At 40.7% G+C, this 12,150-nt stretch overlaps 1 protein-coding gene across 2 annotated transcripts in view; it reads right to left on the bottom strand.

The window, feature by feature from the left end:
- Positions 1-12,150, bottom strand: part of TRHDE (thyrotropin releasing hormone degrading enzyme) — a 203,791-nt gene that overhangs the window by 85,472 nt on the left and 106,169 nt on the right. The window contains exon 6 of one of the 2 annotated variants that reach the window (XM_083574427.1): positions 10,131-10,268. The exons of the other annotated variant lie outside the window; for it this stretch is intronic. Coding sequence (XP_083430553.1) covers positions 10,131-10,268 — 138 coding nt within the window. The remainder of the gene's footprint in view (positions 1-10,130; positions 10,269-12,150) is intronic. 2 annotated transcript variants of the gene reach the window in all.

Raw genomic sequence — 12,150 nt, 5'->3', positions numbered from 1 at the left:
GCAGTTGCTGGCTGAGCTTCCTTCTCCTCCTAGGAGAACAAAGTAATTTTATAACTCACAAACAATAGGAATGAGAGCAGGCCCATGCAGGTTGTGACTCTTCTTTCATTTCACTAAAAACATTTCTGAAATAATTAATCACCATTCATTTTTCAGAAACTCAGACCACCCTGTGATCTCAAATCCATTTAAACAAAAAGACGACAACAGGTTGCAAAGCACTCACACAAGAATCTGCACATTTCTGTCATTTGAATAGCAGCCAACAAGCAATATCCAAGTCACTTTTACCGAACAATTATTTTGTTGACACTAGACAGACACAGCTGGATGCCAGTATGAAATTTAGCTCATTAGGAAATTCACAGCATGAATTAAAGTTTGAGAACAAAGCATGTCAAACTCGCTTCTTAAAATGACATTTGAAAAATCTTTCATAAAATAAATAAATTAGATTTGAAGCACCTTCATGAGCATCATCAAATGTGTTTTGATAAATTTCCAAGTCCTAAAGGTAGAGGAAGTTTCAGTGAAATCAATATGATTTCCCTGTAATGTATATAAGTGGGGTTTGTTTGTTTGTTGATTTTTTTCGCTTTTTAAAATGATGGCGGGTTAAAGCTGAAATCCTAAACACAAGTACCCAGAATTAGACCCCAATGAGCTCAGTGGGATTTCCTGCAGAACAAATATTGATTTATGTATTTATTTATTTGGTTTTTATACTGTCCTTCATCTGAAGATCACAGAGCAGTTATATTGTAAACACAAAAATACTTAGCATAATAACAAACAAAAATAATAACCCTCACCCCCCCCCCGCACACATACAAGTTCAAAAGGCCATAGATTGTTTAATTGGCCAAAGGCATGGTAGAAGAGGAATGTTTTCGCCTGACGCCTAAAGATATGTAATGAAGGGGCCAGACAAGCCTCCCAGGCGAGAACATTCCACAGACTGCAAAAAAGACCCATTCTTGTGTTGCCACCCTCCAGACTTCTCACAGAGGAGATACATTAAAAAGAGCCTCAGATGATGATCACAGGGTCTGGGCCCATTCATATGGGAAGATGTGATCCTTGAAGAATTGCAGTCCTGAGCTGCTTAAGGCTTTATAAGTCAAAACCAGCAGACACCAACTGGAAGCCAGTGCAGTTGGTCAAGATTGGCGTTATATGTTCAAACTATATTGCTCCAGTGAGCAACCTGACTATTGAATTCTGCACCAGCAGAAGTTTCTGAACCATATCCAGAGGCAGCCCCACCTTGCCAAAAAAGGAAATACTTGATGATAGTTGTTTAACACTTCTGGGTCCTAGGAGGTCTTCTTAAGGAAGGGGCACACCATTGCCTCCTTCAAGGGAGATGGTACCTCCTCCCAACTCTAATATTTATTGTTTAATAGTTAGTATTTAATATTTGATTGAGATTAATTGGTTAATAAATTTGTTTGTATTCTATAGCTGTACTTCATTTTGTAAGCCATTTTAATTTTTACTACGTCGGGCAAAAACTTTGCGCTCTGGGGCCAAAGCTCTAAACAATAAATTTAGAACAGACCTACCGTATTTTTCGCTCTATAAGATGCACCAGACCACAAGACGCACCTAGTTTTTGGAGGAGGAAAACAAGAAAGAAAAAAAATTCTGAATCTCAGAAGCCAGAACAGCAAGAGGGATCGCTGCGCAGTGAAAGCAGCAATCCCTCTTGCTGTTCTGGCTTCTGAGATAGCTGCACAGCCTGCATTCGCTCCATAAGACGCAAACACATTTCCCCTTACTTTTTAGGAGGGAAAAAGTGAGTCTTATAGAGCAAAAAATACGGTAAATATATCTGTGAATCACCAGGCAGTTTCTACTTCAGCTTTTTCAAAAAGCAAATATCACAGTAAGCAACACCGAACAGCATTTTGCAGGAAAAAGTACAGTTTAAGATTTGCCTAACATGTTGCTTCCTTGCTTGATTATGGCTGAGACAACCAATGGTTTATTCAATTAGAAAATTAATTAACTTAATTTTAAGGTGACGACTTAATTTCTCCATAACAATAAATGAGAAAGGACTCTCCATTGCTTTGTTGTGACTGCTCTACACAGTTACACTAAACCTGTAGATTTATCCCAGTAAACCACAGGTATACCTGCAGACCACATACCACACAAGTCATGCAGGTGTTGCCTAGTATGTTTTGTGAGTGCTGGCAACAGCCAATGCAATATTTCTCTGGGAGAAAAGGTCATTTATAATGGTAATTACACATCAGAAGTTCTTCTATATATGCTTGAGGTTTACCTACAAGGAAGGCTGCATCAGCTCAGTGGAGGATACTTATAGATCATGAAATATCTGCATGCTCCTTCTGAAATGGATGGTGATGTCACCGAGAACTCCAGCAATATTTTACAGGAGGAAAGAAGATGCTGTGCCAAAATAGTTAAGGGTCTGCTCTACGATTTATCTGAGAAAATGTAGAGAAATCTATCTGACAGAGAATGAGAAAACGCAGCTCTGCCTCCTGGTACACTTTACAGTACTGAACAATTCTTCTCTGGGATGGATATAGACATACTAAAGATAGAATAAATCTTTGAGGAAAATGATCAGATGGGGAAGCATCATGAATACAAACTGACAGTGTATCTTGAGGGAACAACTTTATACTTTATATTTATCAATCATATTACTAAAAAAAAAATGCACTGTCCTGGTGGAGTACAGTTGTTAAGAACACAAGCTATGAGCAAGAGGTGTTCTCAATTCAAATCTCAGTGTTAAAGCTCACTGGGTAGCCTTAGGGATTCCACTAAACTCCAGTCTCCAAAAATAATGAGAGAATTACACTGGGATATTCTAGAGATAAGGATACTGAGCAAGGATATGTAGCTCTTTGAATACTTAAGGGGAGTACAGTATAAATATTAACTACTATTATGCAGTTCTTTATCTGTGAATGCTCTTCGTAATACGTAGCTACTTCACATACTGAGTGATTTCTTGGTTTTGTCTAAATTGTTAATAGTTTCTTCCAGTTAAGAATAATATGAGATGGTATGGAGGTTGGTTGGGGTATGAGGATGGCATACTAATGCAGTGTAGGTATTAAAATTATGAGCCCAACCCAGACATTAGAATAAAAAGCTAAAAATTGCAAAGCATGTTCTTTTTATATCGATGATAAAAAATAAATACTGAAGGTACCACAAAATAAGAGTTCCAAGAATTGCTGCTATATTTCTTGCTCAAAACATCAATATCTCCCAAACTAACAAACTAAATTGAACACTCTTGAACTCTAAATGGTCAGAAGATCTCAGAGAACAATTGAGGACAGGCTTTTAAAACTTAGGATTCAGAGAGCATTTTCCATGTGTTTATCATGACAATAAAAGCAAAGAAAAAGAAATAGGAGAAGCAGAAAATATGGATACCTTTGTATGCCCACAATCTTTTTCTAAACTAGAGCTCCAAGGGTGCTGATTCCCCCCCCCCCCAAATCTATACCTGTATTACATTTGAAATTGTTTTATATAAATTGTTTTACTTGCTGCTGGTTTTATTGTTAAAACATTTTGGGATATTTTATAGGAAGTGCCTCATAAATGGAATGAAATCAATAATGTTGCCATATTGTTGGTGAGGTTTGGAAGACGTATAATGGAGTTTCCTCCTGCGATCCATGTTACTCTCCCCGCATTTCCAGGAGTTTTGCACAGTATTTTGAAAAGGTAGGCTCAACACAAAGGGGACTGCATCTCTGCATTTTCTAACTCCTCCAAGCTTTTCATGTGGGTGGACTGCAAAAAATGTACTTCCCCTTCTCAAAAGAAAACTATCTAGCATCTTCATAGTATGGCCATCCTCTCAACATAGGGGTGAAAAAACTCCACTGATGTATTCTACCACTGATAACTCTTGTTAAAATATATGAAGCCTAGGTTTGTGCTTTAGAGTCTATTAGAAGTCAGTGCTTTTCTAGTATTTTTATAAGAGCGTGTAAAAGAAAATGAGATTCAACAGGAAATAAACATAAACAAACATGTCCTTCAAATGGACTTGAAAATATCCTCCCCAACCATTCATTGTAAATATAAAAACATAGCGCAGCCTGCTTAGTTGTTCAGACAAAATGTTGCTGGGACTTCATTTATATCAGCAGTTCCATTTAGCCCCTCCACCAGGGCCTCTCTTATGTGTTCTGACACCACTGACAAGGACAAAAGCACAATATATTTTTTCATTAAGCATCCTTATGAGAAAATCTTCAAGGATGGGCAAACACAGGAGGTTGATGAAATTATTTACACAGATGAGCCATCACTGAAGTTCAAGTACAATACTGAATAAAAATAGTACTTAAATGCTTATCACAACTTCCACTGCTTCATTAACTTATTTTGGATATTAAACTAGCTCTGTACACTGAAATAGCGCCCCAAATGCACTAATGTACAACAAAAATGCTCATCGTAATGGAATCATAGTAGCAAAGTATGGTTTGAGCATTTTCACAATAAGAGGAAAATGTATTCCAAGTAGTTTGAACCTGCCTACAGAGACAAATAATAAATGAAAGAGACTTAAAATCTGATGTTGTTAAAAGAAGATTGGGGAACATCCTTATGAATTGCTAAGAGGGGACAAAATGTGGCGTTAACATTCTGTCTTTATAAAGCAGTAGTATGAGCAGAAATAGTTGTCCACTAGGTCTAAGGTCAATAGTTGCAGGCTGCTGGCTGCCCCCTATGCAAGTTGCTACATAGATAGTTGTGGACTGAAGCAGTGCCCCAAAGTTGCAGCACAGTTCTGATGATGTTAACTCCATTGAATGTCCCTTTCTGAAGACTAACTTGTACAGCTAAAATCAATGTGTGGAGAATCAGGGAAATGTTAAAGGAAAGGTTGGTCAGAATGCACACAGAATTATAAATGGGAATGCTTGAAAAGGTCAGTTAGGTTTATATGATTAACTACAGGAGGTCAATAGGTTGGCAGCTACCTCTGAGGTCCAGGGATATGATGTTTATACAGTTACCTGCAGGAGGTCAAAAGGCCAGCAGTTACCTTTGCGATCCAGGGACACAATGTTTTTATGGTTAATTGTAGGAGGTCAAACAGTTGGCAGTTACCTCTGAGATCTAGGGGTACAATGTTTACCTGTTGCCTACCTATAGTTGGCTCCCTACCAAGAATCATAGTCTATCGCCATAGAAACATATCCATGCCCAAGGAAGTTGTCGGTACATTAGGAGTCAATCTTTTTACATTTGTTGGGGTGGGAAGGCAAAGTTGGGATGTGATAGAAACATTCTATGTTTATTTATTGGCTCATCGTTATAGGCAAATACAAGCTGGCAAAGTAAAGTGTGATTAGTTTGGGGAGAGGTCTGGCTGGAAGGTTTTGGGGGTTAGGCATAGCTCTTCCAGAGAGAGTCAAATAAGAAGCTGGAAAAGAAGACAACGATGAAGTACAGGAAAGCTTGAAGCCAGCCCCGAGAAATGAAAATGAAAATGAAAAAATGAAAATAGAAAGAAAAAGAGATTTATTTATTATCATAACTTATTATTTGACATCTATTAAAGCTTTATTTGGTGGCGCTGTGGGTTAAACCACAGAGTCTAGGACTTGCCAATCATAAGGTCGGCGGTTTGAATCCCTTCAACGGGGTGAGCTCCTGTTGCTCGGTCCCTGCTCCTGCCAACCTAGCAGTTCGAAAGCACGTCAAAGTGCAAGTAGATAAATAGGTACCGCTCAAAAGCACGTCAAAGTGCAAGTAGATAAATAGGTACCGATGGTTCACCAGAAGCGGCTTAGTCATGCTGGCCACATGACTCAGAAGCTGTACGCCGGCTCCCTCGGCCAATAAAGTGAGATGAGTGCCGCAACCCCAGAGTCGGCCACAACTGGACCTTGTGGTTCGAGGACCTGAACCCCACGCAGTGGAATGAAACACAAGGACACGTGATATAAGGTTAATGGGCAAGTTCCAAGTTCCAAGTTCAAGTTTTATTGCGGCAAAAGCCAGTGACACTAAACACCACAAGATCAAACAAAAAGAAATCAACAACAACATCAGAAAAGAAAAGAAAAGAAAAGAAAAGATTACACAAGGGAACTTCGCAGTGTGCCATTCAACAGATTTGAGATTTACGCTTCCTGATTACTAAAGTGCAAAATTTGGCCACCTCATATGATATTGAGCTTGAGGAATCTTCCAGAAGGTATTTTCGTAGAATTTCGGGGGAGGATTCCAAATAATGTTGTAGGGGTATAAATTTTGATAAAAGCGGCAAAATAAGTTGAACTCGTTCTTCACTGTAAAATTCGCAAAATAGAAGGATGTGTGTGACAGATTCTACCTTATTAGACATACAGGGGCAGAGACGTGCATGCATTGGTACCCACGTAAATTTGCCGTACAGCACTGCTGAGGGCATTGTCTCAAAGCGGGCTCTAGAGAAAGCCGGTTAATGGGCAAGAAAAGGCCACAACTTTATTGATTACAGCAAGTGAAAAGGTATTGGCTTAGGCATTGGATTACGTCAGCTGACTCCACCCACTTGGAGAGGGGTGAGTCTAAAAAACAACAAAGGGGGTTTATTCACCAGTAGGTGGAGCCTGTTGATGCTAATCCAACTATAAGCTCTCCCCTGATGTCACCGAGGGTCGTGCCATGGCCTCCCGCCAAGCAGGCATTGGACAGAATACACGACCGCCAGATTCCTTTAACGGAATACCCAAAAATTGAAGGCGCAGGCGATGGCCACACCTAGCCCTACGACACCACAACACATTATTCCAATGCCTAACCTACCCACCAATACCACAAAAGTTGTGACGATTGCTACGAGGTAGGCGAAGAAACCAAAAAGCCTAATGCCAGATGGAAGGGTCCCTTTACCTTTATAGCTTTCTTTAAACATTTGATTTGAGAGGGGAAAACTGCAGTTGCTAATTTTTGAACTACAAGTACATGATGTTCTTTTTAATGGATTCAATGAAAGAATTAAAAATCATCCAGATGGAAAAACTGTTTCCTAGTTCCAGGTTATCTGTTTCAGTCTGCTTCTGAACCTAAGTTAATATCTTCCCAGAGAGCTTCTATACATGGTAGCCATGGAGGGCAGAAAGTGGAAATGACAAGTACATTTAGCTCGACAGATATTTAAGCAGCATGCATTGTACGGGATGTCAAGGGATGAGCAGTATCTCTGGTGGGGAACACGTTGTGCATCTTCTGGGGTAGTTCATCCATCACTGGTCCCAACCCAGCACTCAGCATTCATCTGTGGCTCCTGGAAGCTGTTAGTGTGTGTCAGTGGCCACACCCTAGGAAGCAGCTTCAACTGGTCAACTAAGGTAAAGGTAAGGTAAAAGTTAAGTCCAGTTAAAGGGGACTATGGGGGTGCAGCGCTCATCTCATTTCAGGCTGAGTGAGCTGGTGTATGTCCACAGACAGCTTTCTGGGTCATGTGGCCAGCATGACTAAACCACTTCTGGAGCAATGGAACACCGTGACGGAAGCCAAAGCGCACAGAAACACTGTTTACCTTCCCACTGCAGCGGTATCTATTTATCTACTTGTACTGGTATGCTTTTGAACTGCTAGGTTGGCAGGAGTGGGAACAGAGCAACAGGAGCTCACACCATTGCAGCGATTCAAACCGCCGACCTTCTGATCGGTAAGCCCAAGAGGCTCAATGGTTTAGACTACAGCACCACCTAAACCAGGTGAGGGTAGCCAATGGGTCTCAAACCGTCAGTAAATTAAAGACTTGTCTTATCCCCTACATGCAAAACCAGGATCTGGCAGATTGAACAGACAAAACCAATCATGGGTGCAATGGTCAAGAAGGTGATTTCTGCATTTGCTGTAGAGGGAAATGAGGGCCAGATGGGTTTCATCAACCTGCCAAGATAGCCCACCTAGGAGAAGGAAAACTCTATCCTAAGCTTCCACTGTCTTGCAGCGATACTCATTCATGAGAAAGGCTTCAGGAATATACACTGAAGAACAATCCATACCCACTGCCTTGTGGGACATCTTTGAGAGAAGAAAAGGCTGAGGGATAACCTACACAAATCTGGAGTGGAGTCCCTAAGGTGGTTGGATGGTGTCTTATAAGCTTCCTTCTGGCAACTCCTGCAGCCAAGCTGGTGCCAAATGTATTGCTCTGTTTCCCTTTGGACCACATCAGCAAGGGCAAGAGTGGGGTCTTGTTGGCTGGGCAGCCCAGGACTTCCACACACACTGCTCAGGCTTGCGTCCCAGAGTGTGTCAGGTTTCTTTCCAGAGTGCATTAAGATAAGGACAAAGCCACTTCTGAACTAGAGAGGAGGTAGGGTTTCAGGCTTAATGCCCCTCCCCACACTCGCGAGGGCTTGTTTCAGCCCCCACGATGCCAGGGAATCCTCGGACGCGTCATCCCCAGGTCAGCCAATCGGCTGGCCCAGGGGGCGTGGCCTCACCGTACTTAGGTCTGGCGCAGCCAAGGGTGGCCTAATTTGACCCATTAACTCGAATTCTCGTGTCTCGTGTCTTTATTTCTGAGGGGGGAGGCGGGAACTCGCCACGCAATCAGGGTAATACCCCTAAAGCATTGTTTTATTCAGAATGTTGAATGAATCTATTAACAGTAACATTCCTGATAGGCACTATACTTAAGAAAACATAGGCAAACTCTGTCTTAGTGTTTGGTTGAGAAATGAATATGGATAGAAGAAAATTAAAGACAGAAACAAATATGTAGGATAGGAGTTTTTGTTATTTAAAGACAAACTAATTTAGCTGTTATAAACCAAAATATTCCTATTATCTGTGTGGGAGTTCAACCTACTCATTGGCTGACCTGCTCGGATATCAAGAGAATTTATGATACTCTAGAGGCTAGGAGGATGAATCAGCCCAAGAAATACTGCCCAAGAGTGCAGCTTCTGTGAAAGGAGTAAAAGTGGTTAGGGGGAAATTTCACAAACAGCTTTGGAGAAAGAGCAGAGCAAGTCACACCAGATGACTCAAAGAAGTAATCAACACCACACAGATGGAAAGCTCCCTGATCTCAGATATGAATCAGACAGAATTTCCAGATATGACAGCAAGAGAGAATTTGAGTATGGAAAAACGCCAAAAGGAAACTTTACTTGGGCACATATCCATAATAATATTCTGTCCTGGTTCTGATTGAGTTTGAGCTCCCAGAGAAAAGGAGAGGGTGTTCTGCAAACGTCAGAGATGGGTAAAAATATATGAACCTGATGGGCCAGAACTGTGGAATAAGAATAATAACCACAATCTATCCTTCATAACTGCACTCATCCGTGTTCCAGGAGTGTGATCCTTGTGTGTGTTTTTTTGTTTGTTTTAAAAATAGCATTAATAAATGCATTTCGATTTCACGTTGAAAATTGTATATTGATGCGTTGAATTGTATTGATGCGTTGAAAATTAGATATTTTTAGCATGCTATCACTGGATGTTACCCATTATTTAAGTAAAAATACTTGTTAAAGTGAAAAGGCATTTAATCTTTTGCAGTCTGGTTTCAAATATTCCTTTGAAGCCTTTGGCCACTAACTGGTTAATGCTACTGGATCTTATTCTTAGGATGGGTGTTGGACTATGTGCATGCACACTTTTAAAATGGTTTAAAGTGTTTTCAGTGCTGTTTCAGGACTTGTTTCTTTTTTTTATATTTGTGCTTTTAGTTGTATCTGTTGTAATTCAAGCTGTGAACTGCCTTGGGTGCTGCACTGGGAGAAAGGAAGGATATTAAACTAATAAACTGATTACATTTTTAAAATGCATTTATAAATGCAATTTATAAATTAACTTCTGCAAATTGCCATGTGAAGAATTTTATATCTGTAGTTGATTCAGGACACATGGCCAGCCTGACACAAAATCAGTTTTTTAAAATGGACCGATTGCCTCCACTTTTGGAGCTGGTTATAAGGGAGAATAATGAACAGACTTTGCCAAATATAGCCTTTTCCTTGCTGTGGAAGAATCAAAAGCCCACATCACCATGCAATTAAAGCGTAGTAACTCCAAGCTATGGAAATAACAGTATGTGAGATGATAAATACCCCGCCCCCCAAATCCAACAAACATGACTTTTGTTCTGTTCCCACCTTTTTATACGCGATCCAGTCAAACACTCTGTCAATGTCCGTGGCTTGCTGCACTTCCTGTGACACCGGGTGTGAACTAGCCAGGCCATCAAGCAGCATTACTTCATGTAAAACATCTGTCAGGAACCTCTGCTTCTCCTGAAATACAACAAAACACACTCGTACATTTGCAATTACACAGAGATTTGCAGTTCCACAGATAAAAATCTGAAACTTTCACACATGCAGTTTCACACATTCCTTTATGCATTCTGATATTATGTGGATTTATTAGCTGGCAGCTCATCTGGAGAATGAACAGTGAAACAGTTGCTCAAACAGGATCTCCACATTTGCAGCACGGTATCCAAAGCCCTTTGAAGGAAAGGAATATTATGAAATGCAGTGCCATAATAACTGCATGCTAGATGTTTATCTACTTCTAAGCACAAATAGCAGCAGCCAGCGCAAAACAACACCACCACCAACAACACACACCATGGAGAATAAGAGGTGGTGTACTCTTTGCATGCCTATGTGGAAACCCCCACCCCTCCAGGCGACGGACCAAGAGCAATGAATCTCCGCCCTCTATTTAAACCGAGTGAGCGGACCTGAGTGAAGCCTTCTCACTCTCGGTCCGCTCCTGTGGCCACAACCCCAGCAACACCGCAGATTGGCTTATTTGAATAGGGGTTTGGCGGGAACCCCCAGCGCTCCGCAGTGCCGGGAAGGTGGGCCAGCTGGCAACCCAGCGTGTCACCCAGAAGATCGGGGGTGGCATATGCAGGGCCACAAATGGCGCCCATCTCTGATGGGTGCGCGGTTATTCTCAGAAACAGTCATGAGCATGGCTCGTTCTATGTAACACTTTCAGGAACTTCAGAGAATAAAATGCTTCGCAGAAAGCATGCTTTCTAGGGTTCCACTTCCTTTTTGGTGTTCATGAGTTGCCTTATCCCCGGTTTTCAAATCATACATATATGAGTTAAACGTACTGACGGGTCTTACTTTGTACATTGTCATGAAATTACGGTTTCACGTTTATCTACACTGCACACGTTTTTGCACTGACATCGACCTACTGATATATCACTTTTCTGGGTGTTTTGCATTTTTGTAAAGATATATAACAGACAGATGAAATAACAATTCATGTAATTCTACATATGGAAATGTTATGGCTATCAGTGAGCTAATTTAAATTATATTGTGAATCAGCTGAAAAGCTGTTCCATTCCCGCTCCATCTGGAAGTCAACTTTTATGTGAAAATGCATTAGAGTACATGGAAGGTATTATTACATATTTAAACTACTGAAAAACTAGATCTAACCACTGAACACACACATGGGGTTTAGAAACTAGGCACATCAGATTGGACTTGGAATAAATGTGCAACAGCTTGTTACTTGCCTTGACTGCAGAATATTTGAAAAAGTTACTTGTTCCTTTATGAATATCAAAATAGGTTATCCTCAAAGAGGATGGAGCTATTAATAGCAATATTAAATTTAAATGCAGAAGGAAGCGGATAGGTGCATTTAGGAAGAGATTGTTTAATTTACCTATGCTGAATATATATGTCCTCAAAATCTACCTTGAAAACTATTGAAAGGTTGGTAGAGATGGATTTTGAAGCTGGATTTCCTGGACTTGCCTTGCAACATTAAAATCAGGTATTTTGAAAGCAAGAATACATATTAATGTTGTTTTTCAGTTTCTATTGGCTTATAGGCCCTAAAAAGACTGGTGTGTAAGCCAACCTGGGAGTAAAGATTATCAGATTTCACTCATGAAGGAAAGCAAAAATCACGAAATTACTCAATTCAGAAGAACCCATTCCATTTCTAGGATGTTGGTGCCTTTTCCACAATGGCCCAGCTGTCATGAAATAATTAGCAAAACCTTGGCTTAGCAAGGCCACACAAGCATGTGAAGGGAAAGCTAACCTTGGTTTAACTCAGCACTGCACAGCAGGAAAGGATCGGCAGCTACTGGTTCCTCTCCAGACCCAGCATGTTCATGCGGTCAAGGTTCAG

The sequence above is a fragment of the Podarcis filfolensis genome (genome assembly GCF_964270895.1).
Source record: "Podarcis filfolensis genome assembly, chromosome: 10".
NCBI lineage: Eukaryota > Metazoa > Chordata > Lepidosauria > Squamata > Lacertidae > Podarcis > Podarcis filfolensis.
Note: the sequence above shows the minus strand (reverse complement) of the source record. Positions and strands in the feature narration are given on the sequence as shown.